Source organism: Seriola aureovittata, chromosome 20, assembly GCF_021018895.1.
Source record: "Seriola aureovittata isolate HTS-2021-v1 ecotype China chromosome 20, ASM2101889v1, whole genome shotgun sequence".
In the NCBI taxonomy this organism is placed as follows: domain Eukaryota; kingdom Metazoa; phylum Chordata; class Actinopteri; order Carangiformes; family Carangidae; genus Seriola; species Seriola aureovittata.
Window position 1 is genome coordinate 23,855,788 of NC_079383.1, and position 20,388 is coordinate 23,876,175.

The 20,388-nt window shown below is 44.4% G+C and overlaps 1 protein-coding gene across 4 annotated transcripts in view; it reads right to left on the minus strand.

Annotated features, from left to right (window-relative positions):
* The window catches only part of LOC130161312 (piezo-type mechanosensitive ion channel component 2-like), a 40,266-nt gene that overhangs the window by 13,082 nt on the left and 6,796 nt on the right, over nt 1-20,388 (minus strand). For 3 of the 4 annotated variants that reach the window (XM_056364529.1, XM_056364530.1, XM_056364527.1), the window contains 32 exons: nt 19,297-19,417; nt 18,754-18,982; nt 16,862-17,075; nt 16,469-16,616; nt 16,186-16,359; nt 15,925-16,039; nt 14,525-14,901; nt 13,869-13,974; nt 13,503-13,753; nt 12,927-13,075; nt 12,485-12,563; nt 12,289-12,383; nt 11,827-12,020; nt 11,588-11,745; nt 10,743-10,919; nt 10,551-10,664; nt 10,057-10,257; nt 9,777-9,981; nt 9,279-9,380; nt 7,314-7,491; nt 7,146-7,232; nt 6,772-6,928; nt 6,522-6,618; nt 5,796-5,961; nt 5,627-5,716; nt 4,789-4,877; nt 4,624-4,686; nt 4,403-4,527; nt 4,105-4,225; nt 3,104-3,178; nt 2,819-2,985; nt 2,037-2,707 (listed from right to left, as the gene is read on the minus strand). In XM_056364529.1, the coding sequence (XP_056220504.1) occupies nt 2,037-2,707; nt 2,819-2,985; nt 3,104-3,178; nt 4,105-4,225; nt 4,403-4,527; nt 4,624-4,686; nt 4,789-4,877; nt 5,627-5,716; nt 5,796-5,961; nt 6,522-6,618; nt 6,772-6,928; nt 7,146-7,232; nt 7,314-7,491; nt 9,279-9,380; nt 9,777-9,981; nt 10,057-10,257; nt 10,551-10,664; nt 10,743-10,919; nt 11,588-11,745; nt 11,827-12,020; nt 12,289-12,383; nt 12,485-12,563; nt 12,927-13,075; nt 13,503-13,753; nt 13,869-13,974; nt 14,525-14,901; nt 15,925-16,039; nt 16,186-16,359; nt 16,469-16,616; nt 16,862-17,075; nt 18,754-18,982; nt 19,297-19,417 (5,295 nt within the window). The remainder of the gene's footprint in view (nt 1-2,036; nt 2,708-2,818; nt 2,986-3,103; nt 3,179-4,104; nt 4,226-4,402; nt 4,528-4,623; nt 4,687-4,788; nt 4,878-5,626; nt 5,717-5,795; nt 5,962-6,521; nt 6,619-6,771; nt 6,929-7,145; nt 7,233-7,313; nt 7,492-9,278; nt 9,381-9,776; nt 9,982-10,056; nt 10,258-10,550; nt 10,665-10,742; nt 10,920-11,587; nt 11,746-11,826; nt 12,021-12,288; nt 12,384-12,484; nt 12,564-12,926; nt 13,076-13,502; nt 13,754-13,868; nt 13,975-14,524; nt 14,902-15,924; nt 16,040-16,185; nt 16,360-16,468; nt 16,617-16,861; nt 17,076-18,753; nt 18,983-19,296; nt 19,418-20,388) is intronic. The other variant, XM_056364528.1, reaches the window with a different exon arrangement.

The following is a 20,388-nucleotide window of genomic DNA, read 5'->3' on the forward strand; positions in this document are numbered from 1 at the left end:
AGCCTCGTGCTCTCTTTAAGACTATCGACTCCGTTCTTAATGCTCCACAGACCGTCGGTATTGAGGCTTCGCCTGCTGTTTGCAAAGACTTTCTTAACTTTTTTATTGACAAGGTTGCTGGCACTAGGGCACTAATCTCACCGTCTGCATATGACCCTTCAGTCTCTGTCCCCTGCTCAGCTGTCCTTGATAGGTTTGAGTCTGTGCCTCTGTCAGATTTACAGGACACTGTTGGTCATTTAAAACCCTCAGGCTCTCCTAATGATGCTGTCCCCTCTCGACTATTTAAAGAGGTTTTTCCCACTGTGGGTCCCTCTGTGCTTGCAGTTATTAACAGCAGTTTGTCCTCAGGTGTAGTCCCTAAAAACTTTAAACATGCAGTAGTGCAACCTTTAATAAAAAAAACAGGTCTAGATTCTGCAGTTCTGGCAAATTATAGGCCTATTTCCAAACTGCCCTTCCTTTCAAAACTCCTCGAAAAGACAGTCTACAATCAATTAATGTCCTTTCTGGAGGAGCACGATATTCTTGAGGTCTTCCAATCTGGTTTTAAATCACTGCACAGTACAGAATCGGCACTTTTAAGAGTTTTTAATGATATTCTTTTAACTTGTGATTCCGGTGAATGTGCTGTTCTTGTACTTTTAGACCTAACTGCTGCATTTGACACTGTAGACCATGACATTTTAATTTCACGTTTGGAGCAGTGGGCGGGCATCAGTGGCATAGCACTGGAGTGGTTCAGGTCGTACTTGACAGATCAAACTTTCTGTGTGGGTCTTGGTGACTCTGTATCCTCCTCTGCTCCTCTGTCATGTGGTGTCCCGCAGGGCTCAGTCCTAGACCCTCTTCTCTTTTCTTTGTACCTGCTCCCGCTTGGTTCCATACTTAGGAGGCATGGTATTTTATTTCATTGTTATGCAGATGACACTCAGGTCTATATGCCTCTTAAAAAGAATCAAGCATTCTCTGTCACACCCCTACTTGAATGTCTTGCCGACATAAAGGCCTGGATGGCTCTAAATTTTTTAAATTTTAACGAAAAGAAGACAGAAGTGATTGTTTTTGGTGGCAGCTCCGAGACCCTCTGTCTAGATCTAGGTTCCTTGGCTTAATACCTAAAATCCAGCGTCACTAACTTGGGAGTTAAGGTGGACTCTGACCTTAGACTTGACAATCAGATCAAGACAGTTGTGAAGTCAAGTTTTTACCAGTTGAGGCAGCTGGCCAAAATAAAGCCAATTCTTTCAAAGCAGCACTTTGAGACAGTAATCCACGCCTTTGTCACCACACGGCTGGATTACTGCAATGCACTTTATGTGGGGGTTAGTGGGTCCTCCATCAACCGTCTCCAGATGGTACAAAATGCTGCTGCACGTCTTTTAACTGGCACACGCAAATATGACCACATTTCCCCCATTTTAGCCTCACTTCACTGGTTGCCCATACATTTTAGGATTCATTTTAAAATTATTTTATTTGCTTTTAAATCTCTCAATGGTCTCGCCCCTCCCTACCTTTCTGAATTGCTGCAACCATATTCACCCACCCACACTCTCAGATCAGCTGCTCCTGAGGGTGCCAAAAACGAAGCGCAAGCTCAGAGGGGACCGTGCTTTCGCTGTGGCAGCCCCTAAAATGTGGAACGATCTGCCTCTGCACATTAGACAGGCATCTTCCTTGTCTGTTTTTAAATCCCTTCTTAAGACCCATCTCTTTTCCATGGCCTTTGACACCTTGTAAGATGTGATTTTATTTTATTGTTCTATCTTATTTTATGTTATTTTATTGTTTTCTCTTATTATATATCTGTTTTTATTGATGTTTTATGTCTTTTAATTTATCTTGTGTTTATCATTTTTATCATGTACAGCACTTTGGTAACTTCTGGTTGTTTTTTAAAGTGCTTTATAAATAAAGCTGGATTGGATTGGATTGGATTCTGTCGGACAAACACAACACTGACACATGCACATAATGAACATGAAGTATCATATGTGTTTATGAAGTTATTATGTCACTTCAGGAGGACCAACCTGTGTGTTCCACTGATCTTTTCTTCATCTGAGGCTGAAAACAAAGACGAAGATGAAGATTGGACTCTCTCCATCCTGGACAGTTTGGGTCGTGCTTTTTGGCTAGTTTTTGCCACCATGCATTCTGGGTAGTTTTCCACTGCTGGATCACCTTCTATTGGTACTGTCTCTGCTTCAACTCGTGAAGCTGGAGCATCTGCTGCCCCTGAGGTTTCATCTAGTACATGAGGACCATCTGGCCCTGATTCTGTATCAGGTGGATCTATTCCTGGAACAGTTTCTGGTTTTGTTTTACATGAACAACATCTTCCTAATATGTGTGTTTTGGTGTGTTCACAAGGATCGTCTCCCAATACTCTTTCAGTATGTGGATCTGTTGAATCATCCTCTCCTAAATGCGGCTCTGGTTCTGGTTTAATATGTGGATCTTCTGGAGCTTTGTTTCCTGACATTGGGTCCTCTTCTGCTTTGTCATCTGTTGTTTGACCTCCTGCTTCTTCTTTGTCTGTACCAGGCCTTACTCCCTCTTCTTCTTCCTCCTCCCCTCCTCTCATTGCTGAGGACTGCCCCTCTTCCTCCTGGATACTGTAGTCCAGACCAAACTCTCTGGATGTTGTCATCATCTGTTCTTGGTAGTAAATGTTGATTGCCTCTCTGGTGGGCAAATTTCCCTGATCAAACAAAAAACAAAAATAAACATGAAGCAGATCCTCCATCTTTATTGTAGTTCTAACACATGGCCCCAAGTAGGGAACTGTAGTCCTTAGTGTTCGGTTGTTTACCTGTTTGGCCTGCTGTGTTAGCATACAGCGCTCAATGCGGAGGACAGTGGAGATGTCGATGTGTTCTTGACACAAGCTGCTGAGCCAGGCAGTCAGAGAGTCCAGAAGAGCCGACAGCAGAACCCAACAGAACCGCAGTGTGTTGGAGAACCGATGCAATACAGTGTCTGAAACACACAACATCACAACATAGTTGTCCTCATTGTTCTCTGTTGACCAACACATTTCAAAGGGACTGTTAAGGTGTTTGATTTGTTTCAGGGGGTGAAATCTGAGACCTCCTACCTGGACCCTCCTCTCTCTCCTCCTCTTCCTCTCTGTACTCCTCCGTGTCCTCTGTCACTTCTATGACCCCAGCTGCTGAAGAGAGGGAGTCAGGTATCTAGTTGGTTCAGGCAACACTGACATGCAGACGACACACAACTCTACATTTGACTAACTCTGGATAACATCAGTCTCACAAACATTCCTGGAGTTACAGAGAGAGGAGGCTGACATTCTTCATTATCTTCTACTGAAGGTGATTGATAGGTAGTCCTCACCTGTGGGCGGAGTTAGACTCTCAGCACAGAGGGGGCAGAGCATTCTCAAGGGTTTATTGATTTATTGATTTTTGTCTCTTTGTCGAAATATTAAAAAAACGCCAGTTTATATGATGGATTACGAAGGATGACAATCACAGATGAGGACTCGTACGCTGCAGGACAGTTTTTAAAGTCCCTACATCAAATATGTAAGTAAGAAATATTAATTAAATTAGACGAGTGGTTTTCCTGACCTGAGGGGTTAATAAAGACAACTAATGATGTTTGACTTGTATTTTCCATCACATATCACACTCCCTTTTTAAAACTTCATTCACCTCTGCTTCATGGTGCAAACCTGCATTTACGTCAGTATTTATGTCCCAGTGTCAGGCTGGTGCTAGCAGTAACATTGGATTTGATTATCAGTTCCATCATTGAGCCGAACAAGAAGACGTTAGAGGAGCAGTTAAACTCTCTCCTCTTTCAATTTCTATTTTCTCTCCATTTCACAGCTAAGCCTGATTTTACAGTTAATGTTACTCTGTGACTTCATCCCTCAGTCAGCGTCAGTCCATCAGGGACAGACATCCACTGCTGTGGTCTAGCTCAGTGTGGCCCCTGTGGTCACTCCACTTATAACCTCTGCAGATTCTTTGGATCTGTTCATATAAAACTGTGTTGTATGAATAAACTTCCTGTCTTCAGCACAGAGACCTGTCCATGTTACTGTTTGATGCTGGGGTGAAACCTCCTCCTCACCTCCTCTCTTCTCCTCCTTCCTGCTCCTTCTTTCAGAGGACGTATTCTTCCACAGTTTCTCCTGGTTGTTGCGAGCTCTCATGGCTGTTCTGGAATCAGTGATCCAAGCGTGGTAGACAAACTGACATGCAAACAGACAGCAGAGATCAATCACTTCATCGGTTCTCTGATTGATTCTCATAAATGTATTAAAATGGAAACGTTCCCTTTCTGACAGTTTTACATGTGACAATTCATAAAGTCTTCTAACTGTGCTACAAAATTTGAAGTTCAGGTACACAGTCATGGAGATTCTCACCTGAAAGGCTGATTTGTCAGGAAGCTTCTCTTCTTTCTTCTCCTCTTCCTCCTTCTTCTCCTCCTCCTCCTCCTCCTCCTCCTCACTGTCCGTCTCAAACAGGTAGTAGTCACCACTCCTCACCACTGGGGGCAGACAAACAGTTACTCAGAGAGACAAAATAATGAAAATGAACGGGTCTGACAGGTGAGAGTGGTGATGTCAGAGGTCATGTGACTTACTGGAGGCATGGTTTACCCAGGGTCTCCACCACTCCTGCTGCTGACCCTTCTTGCTTTCCTGACCTACAAAACAAAACATTAAAAAAGAAGAACCTCACATGATTCTTTGAATGATAGCTGTGTATCCCAGTCTGTTACTGTGACAACAGATGTTTGTTCACAGACCATCAGTGTGGAAGCTGTCTTGGGTCAAACTCAACATTTTCTCTTTTCCTCTGCGAAACTTCTGCTGTCGAGATTTGATCCTTTCCATCCTGAAGGAAATACAAAGAGGAAGTGACTCAGACGTCAGACTGATCCAGGTCTGGGTCAGTGTGTCAGGTTAGAACATAGTACAGATGTGTCCATTATCACCTGATCCAGGATTTGACAGACAAAACATGATTAACTGATGCAGTGACTTGACGCCTGACGGTGGAGTCCAAGTCTTTTTCAAAACAGTTTTGTTTTTAACTTGAACCTGTCTCGTGGATGTCATGAGTCAGACTTGAGTTTGCCTCTCTGGTGTTGTGACTCAGACTTGTCTCAGTCTTAAACCTGTTTTGACTTGGAATAATCTTGGTGTTTTATTGTCTTGGTGTTTTGTTATCTTGGTGTTTTAGTGTCTTGGTTTTTTAGTGTCTTGGTATTTTTGTGTCTTGGTATCTTGGTGTTTTGTTATCTTGGCGTTTTGTTATCTTGGCGTTTTAGTGTGTTGGTGTTTCAGTGTCTTGATCTTTTAGTGTCTTGGTGTTTTAGTGTCTTGGTATCTTGGTGTGTTGTTATCTTGGTGTTTTAGTGTCTTGGTATCTTGGTGTTTTGGTGTTTTAGTGTCTTGGTGTCTTTGTGTTTTGGTATCTTGATGGTATGTTGTTTTGTCTGTACCTTGACTGTTCTGGGCCTTGAGCCAGTTTGGATCACTACTTGGTCTTGGATTTTCCTTGTCTACATTTTGACTCAGAGTCTCTGAGCTGCTGGACTTTGACTCATGGTAGTCTTGACTGTAGCCCTGTTTGTGTCTTACTGTCTCTTTAGCAGGTCCATGGACGTCTTTTCCACTTCCAGTCTTGCTCTGACGGCTTTCACTGTGGATGCCTCGAAGAGCTCCGCCCCCCTGTGACACACATATTTACATCATGTCACTGTGTGTGTGTTAATGAGTGTTATCATACACGAGTGTTGTGACTGTGTACCTGGAGGCCAAGAGTTGAGTATTTTGCAGGTCCAGGACCACATACAGGAAGTAGTGACTCCTGAAGACCCTCCTCTGCAGCAACAGGAAACAGAAACAGACGCCGTCCCAGATGATCCCCGCTTCATCACTCGGCAACTCACACTGTTTACTGCTCTGCTGCTCCGCTGAGATCACAGAGAGAAAGGTAGACAGAAAGATAGTTTGGATCATGCTCTCTGCACCTTACTGACTAAGACTCGTCTTCAGTCCATTTTGACTTGGACTGTTCATGGTCTTTGTGTTGAGACTCTGACTAGTCTCGTCTTTGACTCAATTCTGACTCATCTCTGACTTATCTCTGACTTGTCTCTGACTCTCAATCCGTTTGACTCTGACTTTTGGTCTGGAGCCTGTAATTACTTAGATTCGTCTCTGACTCGACTCTGACTCTTGGGGTCCGTTTGACTCTGACTTGACTCAGTAGCCAGGGCACTTTGACGCGGCCTTATCTCATTATTGAACCAGTTCTGACTCCAAGTTGTCTCTGTGTTGACTCAAATTTGATTTTGACATCCTGGTCTTTAGCCAGTTTTGACTCAAACTTGTCTCTGACTGTAGACAGGTACAAATTTGATACTAGTATTGACCTCAAGTTATCATTCAAATACTGATATAACTGTTGGCTAACAGTTAGACAGACAGATGGACAGACAGACAGACAGACAGACAGACACACTTTACGTACGTTTGGTGTATCCTTTGATGGTGCAGGCCAGGCTGAAAAGCTGAATAAGCCAACAGTGATTCAGCACCACTGATTTAATGAAACCACAGGCCAGGATCTGATAGACAGACAGACAGGCAGGGAGACAGACAGGTAGGGAGACAGGTATTAAGAGAGACTCCATCATGTGACTGAATATATTAGTAAATACGAATGATTGTGTGATGATGATGATGATGATGATGATGATGATGGTGATGATGCATCTCACCGACAGAATATTCTTCATGGTGATGACGAACACGTTGTAGCCAATCAGACAGTCCCAGTACACCAGGATGGATTTAACTGGTTTCAGGAGCAGTTCTCCGCCCACCAACAAGAAGTAGAAACAGGCCACCAGGTAACCCATACAGAAGATACTGATCCTGGACCAAATAACACCTGTGTTTGTTTATTCTGCACAAATCTCTGGGTACAATCTGAAATTATCCTTAGGTTTAATTACATATTTTGTGAACCTGAATTTTACAGTTAAACACACATTTCTCTGGTTTAATCTCGAGAGTGTTTGTTTTCAGGACCGGTAAAACTTTACATTTACTACTAAAAATTCTACAGGTAAGTGTGGCCCCACCCACTCACCTGGTGGTGCCAGTGATGAAGATGATGGTGAGGACAAACCAGAACATGTAGCTGAAGATAATAACCTTCATCATGTCCAGGTATGACCTGAACATATAAAGAGAGGTAAGAGAGACAGACAGGTGGACAGGTAGAAAGACAGACAGGTGTACTGCAGGCTGGGTTTACCTGCACAGCATGAAGTCAGGGACCGTGTTGAGACGGAGTCGTCTGATGAGATCAAAAATCTGTCCATCATCTCCTTCCAGCTCACTGTTGTCTCCTGCCAGGATCTGAACTGACGACTGAAGTTCCTCCTCAAACACCTGCAGCTGCAGTGACGCCCCGAGGAGGAGCAAGAAATCATCTGAAAGGTCAGGAAACACACAGCTGCACTACAGAAATATAATAAACATAAGGAATATGATATAGCTATAAACATGTGTTTTTCAGCCTCAAGTTTTCACATAAAATCTAAATGTTTGTCCAAGAAATGTGGAATCGAGGGGTTAGGTCAGATAACCAATAGCTGGGTGATCTTACATATATATGTATATGTACATACTGATATTTCTGGTTTACAGAAATAAAATATATACATATATATATATACTCATTAAATTTATATTAAATAAAAACTTTCTGGTTTACAGAGTTTTTTGTGTAAAACCAGAAATTTTAATTTCCAGATTTAAGATATTTGGCTGATTTTCCAAATTTTTGCTCCTGATCCAAATTTTTCTGGGACCTGATTTTAAAGTCAGGTTTTAGATAAACAGAGTTCGAGCTGTCACAGTCACAGGAAGCATCACATCCAGGGAAACTAACAGCTTGTCCACAGAAAATAAAAGCATCTTCTCAGTACAAATTCCACTCAAGTCAAGTTATCATCAGCTGCTCTGAAAACAGCAGCAGTGTGCTAACGTGTGCTAATTTTTTTGATGGCCCACTAACCACTGAACCAGCCCCTTCACATCTACCGTGGTGTCTGTACTGAGAATACACAGCTAGCTTCTTAGCTGAAGAAGCTGTTACTGTACATGTGGCATACAGAGCCATCAGTGGGTTAATATACTTACATTATTATTGTTATTGTTTGCATGTTTGACATGGTTTCCGTTTTGTACAGCTCAGGTTCAGAGTGTGGTTAAAATTGTCTGTGTTTTATGGTAAGAAAAGGTTTGTTTATTGTTTGAAAAATGTATATGAATGTAGCAGTATGTGTCTAACTCCGACCAGCAGGATGAGCGCGTTCGCTACACTGTGTGTGTTCAGGGACAAGGGAAGTCTCGCGTGAACACGTTCCGAGAACGAGAGCACACACTTGAGTCCGAAATCACTGTGCGTGTGTGTGGCGAACGGTGATAATAAAGTATATGTTTGCTCTTTACAGGTAAGAAGGGAGAGTTAGAATTGTATAAGTGAGGGGTGAATATGTTGTGTCGTAGTTTATGGTCCCGGTTCCGTTATATGTGATATTGTTTATAAACGTTAATTGGTCAGCGAAAGTAACGTACCGAAAACGGCTGTTGGGACTGGTTGCTTAGTTACCGCAAGCGAGTGGGAGGATGGAGAGTACATAAATAACTTAAAATAGATACATGGATTGATTTGATTAATTTGACAATGTTTGGTATATACATGATTAGCTGACTGCGTATTCGAAAAACAAGTTGATATTGAATGTACATGATGAAAATGGTCCGGATTAGCCATACAACGGACGTGATTTACCGTTTGGATGTTAGTGTAAATGTTCATCATTTTTCTGTGTTCAAATCGAACACGTTCCGAGAAGGAGAGCACACACTTGAGTCCGAAATCACTGTGCGTGTGTGTGGCGAACGGTGATAATAAAGTATATGTTTGCTCTTTACAGGAGTAAATAAAAGACTTCAAATTAAATGTGTAGTGGAGGGCAGCTTCATTCTGCACCACGCTACATACACTATGTTACATGTCACTTCGTACATGCTCAACCCAAGTTACACAACAACACCAGGTGTTCTGGCGCAGAGTGGGCATGAAAGAGGCCAATCCCAGATTTTTGGGTGAATCTCAAGGTTCACTGACATTCCTGAGAGTCCAACATAAATAACATGTTATTTAGAATACACATTTTGTTTTCTGATGATGATGATGATGGTGCCTTACAGAGGAGGAAGAGTGGGTTTGGTGGCATCAGGTGATCAGGGAGGAAGAGCCATTTCACCACGTTGGAGTCCATGTTGGAGGACGGAGGTCTCCAGGGATAATCTGAAAATACATCCAATATTTTCAGGTTCTTCCTAAATTTATCAGGTTCTGCAAGAAATGTGGGTTTAATTAAATGAATTAATTAAATGAACAAAAAAAGTTTAACCTGACATTTTGTGATATGGTTTGTGTCTAATTTTAGGTTTGTTTTCAGTTTAACCCAAAAGGTTTGATCTTAATCTGCAATCGTGAAATCACTTTCATTGCTATTAGCTAAGCTGAGTACAAAGACTGGAGGCAGGGGGAAACCGGTATCTTAGCTCCATCAAAATGGAAAACATCCACATTCTGGCACTTTCTTTATCTTTTCAGAATGAAAGACTTGATGAGTATGGTAACAAGTTTTTTATTGTGGATTAAAAGATCCCAACATGTTGGCTTCAAGTGAGTTTGTACCTTTACAGGCAGCAGGAGGGAATCCTATGCACAGCAGGTACTGGAAAAACAACAACCCTGACAGGAAGTAGCAGTACTTGGGCCACACAGAGGCGATGCATTTCCTGCTGCGCCGTGACAGAACAGTGATGAGTCCAAAGGCGTGGCTTACAGCAAACAGATCCATGCGCTGACCAATCACATTCACAGCCAACAGGAAGCAGGTCTGAGGAGGAGTGTTGGAAAGTTTTTACTCAAGAAGGAGGTAGCTTGTTGCTATGCTAACGTGAATAGGTCTCACCTCCAGTCCAAATTTGTAGAAGAAGTAGTTGAGGAAGTATTTAACACAGCTTAGGACATTGTCGTCCAGGTGACGCCTCGTGATGTCATGAAACAGCGTTCTGGTGGGGGGCGGGACTTTGTTACGGCGGAGACGGTAGAGCTCCTGGTGTCGGTAAACGGTCACCTCGAATGCTAACAGCGCTAACATCATCAGGTTATACTGCAAAAACAAAGAAAAACCTGTCTCAAAGCACGATGCTAACAACGCTACAGCAGCCTGATTAAAATAGTGTCGTGAACCTCCTCACACTTTAATTTCACCAAGAAACCTTGTTCAAACTTTATACAACTATCTAAACTTGACCATACCACCTCAGTTTCATCAGACGTCTAACTCTGGTGCTTCTCCGTCACAGGAGATTTGTCCCGTCGACACTTCAACTCTTTTCAGCATCTGTTTCATCTGAAACTTTTCAGCTTTAAATATCCACTGATTATGATGTCATTTCTCACCCTCAGGTAGTCTAGCAGTTTTCCCTCTGTCTTATGAAGCCCCAACCACTGGGCGGGATCAACGGGACCAGAGTACAAAACAGAGCGAGACAGGTCGATGCTGGAGTTGTCTGGCTACAGAGAGACAGAACAGGTCAGAGACATATAGACAGTGGTACTGGCAGATAATTATGATGTTGTTGCCATGGTTACCATGGTGCAGTTGGAGGAGTATCTGATTGGTTGGACGACATTGAGCTGGTACAGCATCTTACAGACGGTCACCACACAGGTCCAAACTGTACAGACTCCTGACAGCAGGGGGCGCCAGGCCCTGCAGGGCAGAGCCACGCCCACACACAGCACAAACAGCAGGTTAAACACACACACCTGGAGAGAGAGAGACAGGTCAGACAGTAAGACGGTGAGTCAGGTCAGACAGATGGATGGATGGTGAGACAGGTCAGACAGTAAGACAGACAAACAGTGAGACGGGTCAGACAATACAACTTGAGGCAAGTCAGACAGACAGACAGACGGTGAGACAGATCAGACAGACAGATGGTGAGGCAGGTCAGACAGACAGACAGAGGGGCAGGTCAGACAGTGAGACAGACAGACAGACAGATAGTGGGACAGGTCAGACAGTAAGAGACAGTGGGGCAGGTCAGACAGTGAGACGGACAGCCAGACAGTAAGACAGACAGTGGGACAGGTCAGACAGTAAGACAGACAGTGGGGCAGGTCAGACAGTAAGATGGACAGACAGTTGGTGAGACAGACAGACAGACAGACAGTGGGACAGGTCAGACAGTAAGACAGACAGATGGTGAGACAGGTCAAACAGTGAGACAGATCAGACAAACAGACAGACAGTGAGACAGGTCAGACAGAAAGACAGTGAGACAGTAAGCAAGACGGATGGTGAGACAGGTCAGACAGTGAGACAGATCAGATAAACAGACAGACAGACAGTGAGGCCGGTCAGACATACAGGTAGACAGACAAATAGATCATCATACAGTAAACCCGCCCTAGAGACCAGATCAGACCCTAACCTCCTTCACAGAGACCCAGATAATGTAGGAGGAGACAATCTTGACGATGTGTAGTTCCAGGAGCCACCAGAGGAGGCGCTGCAGGCGCTGGAGGGAGAGGAGGAGGCGCAGGAACAACACAGAGAGACGATCCACCACTAACCTCCAGGACACCAGCACTGAGCAGGAGACAGCAGGAGTCTGCTTCGTATTTCAATCTCAACCAGTCCGTCTCATGTGTGAAGATGCAATGTGTTTACCTGTTATGTGGTCAGACAGGGTTTCCCTGTCAAATACACACGGGTACTGTTCCTCCTCCTCTTCCTCATTTATCCACTTGTCTTCTGTCTCGTCATCTTTCTCTGTTTGTCCTCCTCTCTTCTCCTCCTCCAGGAGGAGCTGAGGGGCTCCGCCCACCGACAGGTCGACCAGGCTACCATCAGAGTGGACCAACCTGCAGAGAGAGAGAGCGAGAGAGAGACCGGTGAGGATGAGCAGGACAGTAAGGCCTCCTTCAGCTGTTGAGGGACACAACCCTTACTTACAGCAGAGGTCTGGGGACTAGTTGAAGCAGAGGTCTGAGACTAGCTATAGTGGTCTGGGGAGGTCAGCTGCTACCCAGCCATCTAAGAACTTGGATAGACAGTATTGGGGTATCTGGACACTGATTGGTCAGAAGGCAGTCGGACAACCTCTGGCCCGCAGGTAAATGTGTGTGTTACCTGGTGATGGTGCTGTTGTGCGTGTCTACCACAGTCTTCAGGTCGGTCAGCTGCAGGAAAGGCTCATGGAAGTAATGCAAGTGAACGATACACACCTGCAGAACAAAGACAACAACATGCTCTGTTACTGCAGCAATGATAGAAACATCACATCTGTTATGGCGTCTGTGCTGTTGGACTGTGTCTGAGTAAGCACCAGTAAAAATGCAGCAGGGATGAAGATCCTGGTGAAGAGAACAGGAACCGAGAACTTCTCTAAACCTACATCCTCCAACCTGAAAACACAGAGACAGATCGAAGACATTAGGGACAAACAAACTGGAGATATTAGAGAGTACTTGAATGTACCAGTGTGTACCAGTGTGTACCTGTGTGTAACTGTGTGTACCTGTGTGTACCTGAGTGTCTATCAGTGAGTACCTGAGTGTGTAACTGTGTGTACCTGTGTGTACCAGTGAATACCACTGAGTACCTGTGTGCACCTGAGTGTGTACCAGTGTATACAAGTGTGTACCTGTGTTTACCTGTGTGTATCTGAGTGTGTATCTGTGTGTACCTGTGTGTACCTGTTTGTACCAGTGAGTACCAGTGTGTACCAGTGAGTACCCGAGTGTGTAACTGTGTGTACCTGTGAGTACCTGTGTGTGCTGAGTCCAGTGTAGTAACTCCAGGTGTGGAGGGACGAGGGGAATTGGAAGGTGTAGACCAGGATCAAAACCAGCATTGAGTAAACCACCACAGCTACCCAGAAACCCCTGAGCAAGGTACGCCAGCGCTCATAGTTCAACTACAGAGACAGAGAGACAGGTAGAGACAGACAGGTAGATTTTGTAAATCCTTTTTTGTACTTTGTAGAACATTCTGACACCTTGTGATTTCAAACATCCAATCAGTGATCCAAACCAAACAGCAGCCCCACCCCCTGCCACAATTCCAACACAGGATTGGACAATCAACCTTCACTCTGAACCAGGTTTGACTGTAGTCCATATCTAAAGTCTACAGGTGTGATAGTACCAGCAATACATGTAGTACGAGTACATGCAGTATTAAATGGTGAAGAGCAATGCAGCAGAGATACAAGCAGTACATGCACTAATAGTACATCTAGTGCTTGTAGTACTTGCAGTAATGCCTGGTAGAGGGCGACACAGCGGAGGAACAAGCAGTAGTAGTACATGCAGCAATAGTACTTGCAGTACTTGAAGTATTACCTGGTACAGGGCGACGCAGCAGAGGAACATGACCATGTAGATGACTTTGTAGAGGACGATTTTTCCCTCGAAACTAACGAAGAAGAACATTGTTCCACAAACATAGATCCAGTATTTAACAAACATCCTGGTTACCATGGCAACCAGAGCCTCCATCTGAACTCCTCCTCCTCCTCCCCCCAGGAGCAGCACCTCCTCATACGAGACCTCTTCCTCCTTCTTTTGCAGACCCTGATCTGTTCTCTGATCCTCTGGGGAACGGGAAATAGAATCAGACAGACACGTGACCATCAGACAGACAGGTGACCATCAGATGGGTGGCCAGTCAGACGGACTGGTGATCAGTCAGACAGACAGGTGTCTTACCTTCCATGTGGACAGTGATGGTAGACAGCTGTGTGTCTGTCTGTCTGTCTTTCTTCTCAGTCACTGCCTGACGCAGCAGGAGCCAGAAGGTCAAAAGACACAACAACTGCAACAACATAATCAGATTAAATATAATCAGATTAAACCATTTGATAATCAGATTAAATACCCTGGTGATGAGATTATATTCTGTATTAAACAGATCATCAGATTAACAATACTAATAGTGCAGTAGTAGTAGTAGTAGTAGTAACACTAGTAGTACAGTAGTAGTACAGTAGTAGTACAGTAGTAGTAGTAGTAGTGCAGTAGTAGTAGTAGTAGTAGTAGTAGTAGTAGTAGTGCAGTAGAAGTAGTAATACTGGTATAGTAGTAGTAGTAGTAGTAGTAGTAGTACAATAGTAGTACTGTAGAAGTAGTAGTAATGCAGTAGTAGTACAGTAGTGGTAGGACAGTAGCACTAGTAGTACAGTACTACGGTAGAAGTAGTAGTAGTACAGTAGTAGTACAGTAGAAGTAGTAGTAGTAGCAGCACAGTAGTAGTATTAGTAGTAGTACAGTAGAAGTAGTAGTAGTTGTAGTACTGTAGTAGTAGTAGTAGTAGTAGTAGTAGTACAGTAGTAATATTAGTATTAATAGTACAGTAGTAGTAGTACCTTGGAGGCGAGCTCCCTGCAGGGGTCATCTTTTCTGGGAAACAGTCCGGGGACTTCCTGTATGGAGGGAAAGCTGTAGACATACTGCAGGATGACTAGCAGGTTGCCATAAGCAACCAGCCAGGGTGATGACATCAGCGTGTACTGGCGACGCTCTCGCATCATCCAGAGGACACACGACCACAGCAGCAAGACACATGTGAGCCAGGACACGTATGTGATGGACCAGGCCATCATGGAGATCAGAGCACAGATGTAACTCTGTTTGAGGAGGAAGCTGAAGGCCATGGAGGCAGCACTGACTCTGCCCTCCTCACCCCTCACCTCGTCCTCCTCTTCCCATCCATCTCCTTCAAAAACACAGGTCTCCAACGTGTCTGCAGCATCAGAGAGAAAGGTTCTCACTGAAGAACTAGCAGCTAGAGTGAGGCGGCGGAACATTAATGACATCAAATGTCCAATCGTACATATATACTTTGATGTCACATAACTGACAGGTGGACGAGTCTGCTTTGTTTTCTACTTAATCCTTTATTTTATTTTATTCTGTACCTGTTACATAAACTGAACTGAGCCTTTCTCAGTACACAGTACAGAGTACACAGTATAGTACATAATACACCATACTCAGGGACAATCAGTTTCTACCTGAGACATCAGCTCAGCTTCAACTCACCTGACTGTAGCTGACTGTATCTGACTGTACTCGTCTGTACCTGAGTGTATCTGACTGTACCTGTCTGTACCTGACGGTACCTGACTTTATCTGACTGTACTCTTCTGTACCTGACTGTATCTGACTGTACCTGTCTGTACCTGACTGTACCTGTCTGTACCCGACGGTACCTGGCTGTATCTTACTGTACCTGTCTGTACCTGACGGTATGTGACTGTACCTGTCTGTACCTGATTGTATCTGACTGAACCTGACTGTATCTGACTCTACCTGCCTGTACCTGCCGGTCTGTGCATGGAAAATCCTCCAGAAGAACCAACACCTCAAAAAAAGAAAGGTCACGTTCACTGACTCTGGAGTGACGCTGAGCAGAGAGTAAGCAGCTAGACACAAGCGGCTAGTCAACTGTGACGGAAGCCATCTGTCACTCAAAGAGGCCACACCCTCAATTGTAACTTTAGTCCTTAATAAAATATAAACAGGTGACTTATATAAGCAGGTGTCATGAAGGATGAAATTATCTCTAGAGACTAAAACAGTTTTTGTACCAGGCTGTAAACATGTTTATTTCTGCTGTAAAGTTGGACATTTTAACATGGGAGTCTATTGGGACTGACTCACTGTTGGAGCCAGACTCTAGTGGTGATTAGAGGAACTGCAGGTTTGGTTACTTAAGTTTTGCCACTTGGCCTCTCCTCTGCTGGGATTCAAACCACTGACTCACCTGATTGGCTGACAGAGTAGTGAGGTATGGAGGAAACATCCAGTCCCAGGGCAGTGCTCTGTGTCGGTGGGACAAAAGAGTCTGAGGGGCTGTCATTGGTTGATGACAGCAGCACCTGATGAACAGAGACAGGTTTCCAGGTGACGACAGCTGTTTAATCTGAACAACAAAACCTGGAGCAACAGCAACGAAATTCACAAAATCTGATTATTTATGAAATCACAATTAAAAACATTTATTCATGTAAAAATAATTCTGTACATCTCTGCACTCGGGCCGATCATGAGCTCTCCTCCACAGCTCTCTCCGCCTGTCTGCTGTGATGTCAGCGCTGACCTCATCACTCAGGTTGGTGGTAGAAGTGATGATGTCACAGCTTGCTCTGACCGCTGACTCCACCCTCTCTATGCCCAGCTCCCCTTCACCATTGATCAGCTGAAGAAACACGTGAAACCCATCAGCCAGTCGGAGCTGAGGAACACTGACTCATCAGGACAACTATGTATATGCTATCATAACAGGTCAATCATGACATCATCCTCACCTGGTTCCTCCACAGACTGGCCACTGTGTGAAAGAGAAGCAGCAGCATCAGAGGACTGCTGAAGTGAAACCAGCTGAGCTCAGGGTTCACCTGCAACCTCCAGGGGGTGCCACAGTCCACAGAGACTGCTGGCACCAGACCAAACACACTGCAGAAGAAACACCAATAATCCATAATCAATCATCAGACCTTTCCATGAGCACTGGGCACCAGCCAGACTGCCGTCCAGACCGCCGTGCAGACCACCGTGCAGACTGCCGCGCAGACCACGTGATTGTAAAAAAAATTGATTAACAGGTTGTGATTCACTCTGTGTGAACATCAACGACCATGAGTGTCGCCTGGTCGAAGAGTTACCTGATGGAGGTGTGTTACCTCGTGGATGTGTGTTACCTGGCAGATGTGCAGTTGGGAGGCCACACCTCCTGCAGTGACGGCAGCTGGTAGCAGTAAAGGAGCAGGAAGTGGGAGGCAGAGTAAAGCAGTGACATCACAGACACACACCTGAAGAGGAGGGGTGGGACCTGACCAGACCATGCCCACCAGGTACACAACAACTGGAAACCGAGTAGGTAGAGGAGGGAGGAGAGAGAGGGGAACATGATACCTGGGGAGGAGAGGAGGAGGTGGGAGAAGGAGAGAGAGATTACCTTCCGATTACCTGTCTGAGAATCTCCACCTGAAGCTTGTCACCTGGCTGCAATGTTGTAAACTCATCACTGTTGGGTGTAGTTACAGGTGTAACAGAGCACACCTGTAACTGCACCCAACCACACCTGTCAGGGAATCTGCTGGATGAGGGTTAAAGTGTGCTGTACAGGTACTGATGAACATGGGGGAGAGCTTTTGTACACCTGTGACCCTGGGAGTTCTGTTGTCGGGGGCAGCAGCTCCTGGTACGATCACCAAAGGCAGACTGGCCCAGGTGAGGGGTCAGTTTATGGGGGATTTTATTATTCAACTTACAAATATTACATATATATTTGCATAAATGTAAAAAGAAATGTTTGGTTGTTGCTCTGTTGTAACATAAATCCTTTTAATTTGTCAGCTTATGAAACCCACATTCCTCCATCAATCAACGATCAAACTATCCAAGTGAATAAGGATAAATAAAAAGTTATGACATTAACTTTGTTCAAAACTTTTTTGTCATAGTTGAGAGGGGCAGAATAACGGTCCAACCAACAATTGTGAGCTGCAATTTCTTCAGCCACAATAAAGCTAGCTTTCACTGCTGCATTGTTTTTTGGTTGTGGCTCTCTTGAACACATCCTGCTGCGATCGCAATTTGCCTTTTAATTCTTGCACCATTTGTTGTTTTTCTTGAAGGCTCACTTTGGCATACTTAGCTCTGTGTTTGGTGTCAAATTGCCGACGTAGATTGTACTCTTTGACAACCGACACTGCCTCATAACACAAAAGACATGCTGGTTTTTCTCCTTGAAGCACAAACATATATTCGCCTTCCCATCTTTCTTGAAACAGCCTTCCATCTGCATCAACTTTTCTCTCAGAAAATGGCACTGATGTGGAAACACTGCAATCTAGTGGCGGGATGCCGTTACTTCACGGGTAACATGATCGGCATGCATTATGGGAAATGTAGTTTATGGTCAATGCACCCTTTGACTGATTTATTATAAGATAATCAGACCTTTTAAGCTCTCGCGGGCCACATGAAATGACGTGGCGGGCCACAGTTTGACACGTATGGTCTAAAGGGACGACGACGACAACCAAAGCCCCCGGCAGGACTTTGGTTTTCAGAGGAGGGCTCTTACCATATGTACCAATCAGGTCAGCGTCCTAGAGAGGAAACAGGTACATAGGTAAATTGTACTATTTACCAATATTCTTCATGTGAGGTGTTTAGGGACATCTAAAAATTGTAGTTACAGAAAATGACTGGGTCACCCTGTCCTGTTGTGGACACTTAAGACAGTCAAGATGAAGACAGGGTGAGGTTCTCCTGGATTAGGGACTGGGCTGGTTGTCTTGAGGGACTCATGGAGCAGCAGACAGGAGTTCAGTCCACTACCTGGACTGAGGGTTCAGAGGTCACTGAGGTGGTCACCAGGTGTGGGGAGATTCACTTGAGGACTCTGGACTGTCTGTGTCCAGTCCCAGTGGAACGGTTCAGGTTTGATAAAGTGGATGTGAGTGTTTCTGACTGGTTCTACTGAACCTGATCCTGTTTGTGTTTAACAGTAAATCAAAGCTAAATAAGAAGCAATCAGTTTTCTACTGGTTTCTATTGGATTCTACTGGATTCTACTGCTTACCTGTGAGGCCCAGTAGAGTTGTCAGCAGGACTTTTCCTCCAGTCGTTGTCATGTTTCCCACCATCTGCCTGGTTTTACAAACCAGTGACTCCAGTTCAACCAGAACTCTGTTTCTGCTGCCTTCCTCCTCTCCCTCCACCTCATCTTCCTGCTCTTCCTCCCCTCCGAGCACCGAGTCTCTCTCAAACATCAGCCCCTCCTCCTGATGCTCATCCTCGTCCTGTTGAGGCTGGAAACAGGAGAAATATTTAGATACCAGTTTAGTGCTGTCTGCTTGTCTGGTTTCACGTTAACAAACAGACTCCGACAGAACAAATAATAAACAGACTGAACCTGAAACTTAATCATTATACACTGTGTGTGTGTGCGTGCATGTGTGTGTCCTGATGCAATCACATAATAAGGTTACAGTTAATAAATAGCTTACTGAGTTACACACTAATAGACAGTAAACCTTGTTAAGAAACAAGAGGAGACAACTTAACAAGGTTACACCTGCTTCATTAGTGTGTGTGTGTGTGTGTATGTGTGTGTGTGTGTTACCTGTGTATGTGTGTCACCGCTTGGTCTCACAATCAGCCTCCAGGTCAGCAGACCGACGAACAGCACGCCGATATCCGGAAACACCTGTCTCACTACTGAGCCAACATCACTTCCTGTCAGACTGAGACAGACAGACGAACAGACAGACAGTATTTGAACCAGCATCAGAAACAGTTTTCAGATTTTTATCAGAATCTTTCTCATTTCGGGAAACACTTTACATTAATCTCGTGTATTGATCTGTATGATCAATAGCTGGTTCATGGGTCTATCAATAAAACAGCTGTATATATAATATAAACATATATTTATACTGAATAGTGTCATAAAGCAGTTATTACATGTTTATACAGAACAATGATCTGCAGCTCCTCCTGTCCTAATAAAATACTAAACCACATAAACTCAAACATAAGAACCTTCTCAGTCTTTTCTCTACCATCTGTAGGTTTCTACCCTCATACACAAACAGCTCAGTGTGTTTCTTAATATTAGACCTGGGTCAGACCAGATCTCGGGTCAGACCTCTGACCCATGACCTTGGTTTGATGATGACTTTTCTCTCAGATGTAAGTATACGTTAAACTTCAGGAGTTGCAGACGTTTGAGTTCTGATCCACAATCAGGAAACGAGGAGGCGACTGTGAACATGTGGCTTGACACAGTCTGTGTGTTACTGTGTGTGTGTTATTGTGTGTTACTGTGTGTGTGTTATTGTGTGTTACTGTGTGCGTGTTATTGTGTGTTACTGTGTGTGTGTTTATTGGTGTGTAGGTGTTTGCAGAGCCATGTAGTCCAGACAGAGAGACTACTGTCTGAACCTCCTGCTGCTTACACACAAACACACACACACACACACACACACACACACACACTCACACACACACACACACACACACACACACACACACACACACACACACTCACACTCACACACACACACACACACACTCACACACACACACACATACACACACACACACACACACACACACACACACACACACACACACACACACACACACACACAAACACAGAGGATCAGATGTCAGCGAGGTCGTTGTGGTTCATCGTCGTCCTGCTCTGAAAGGA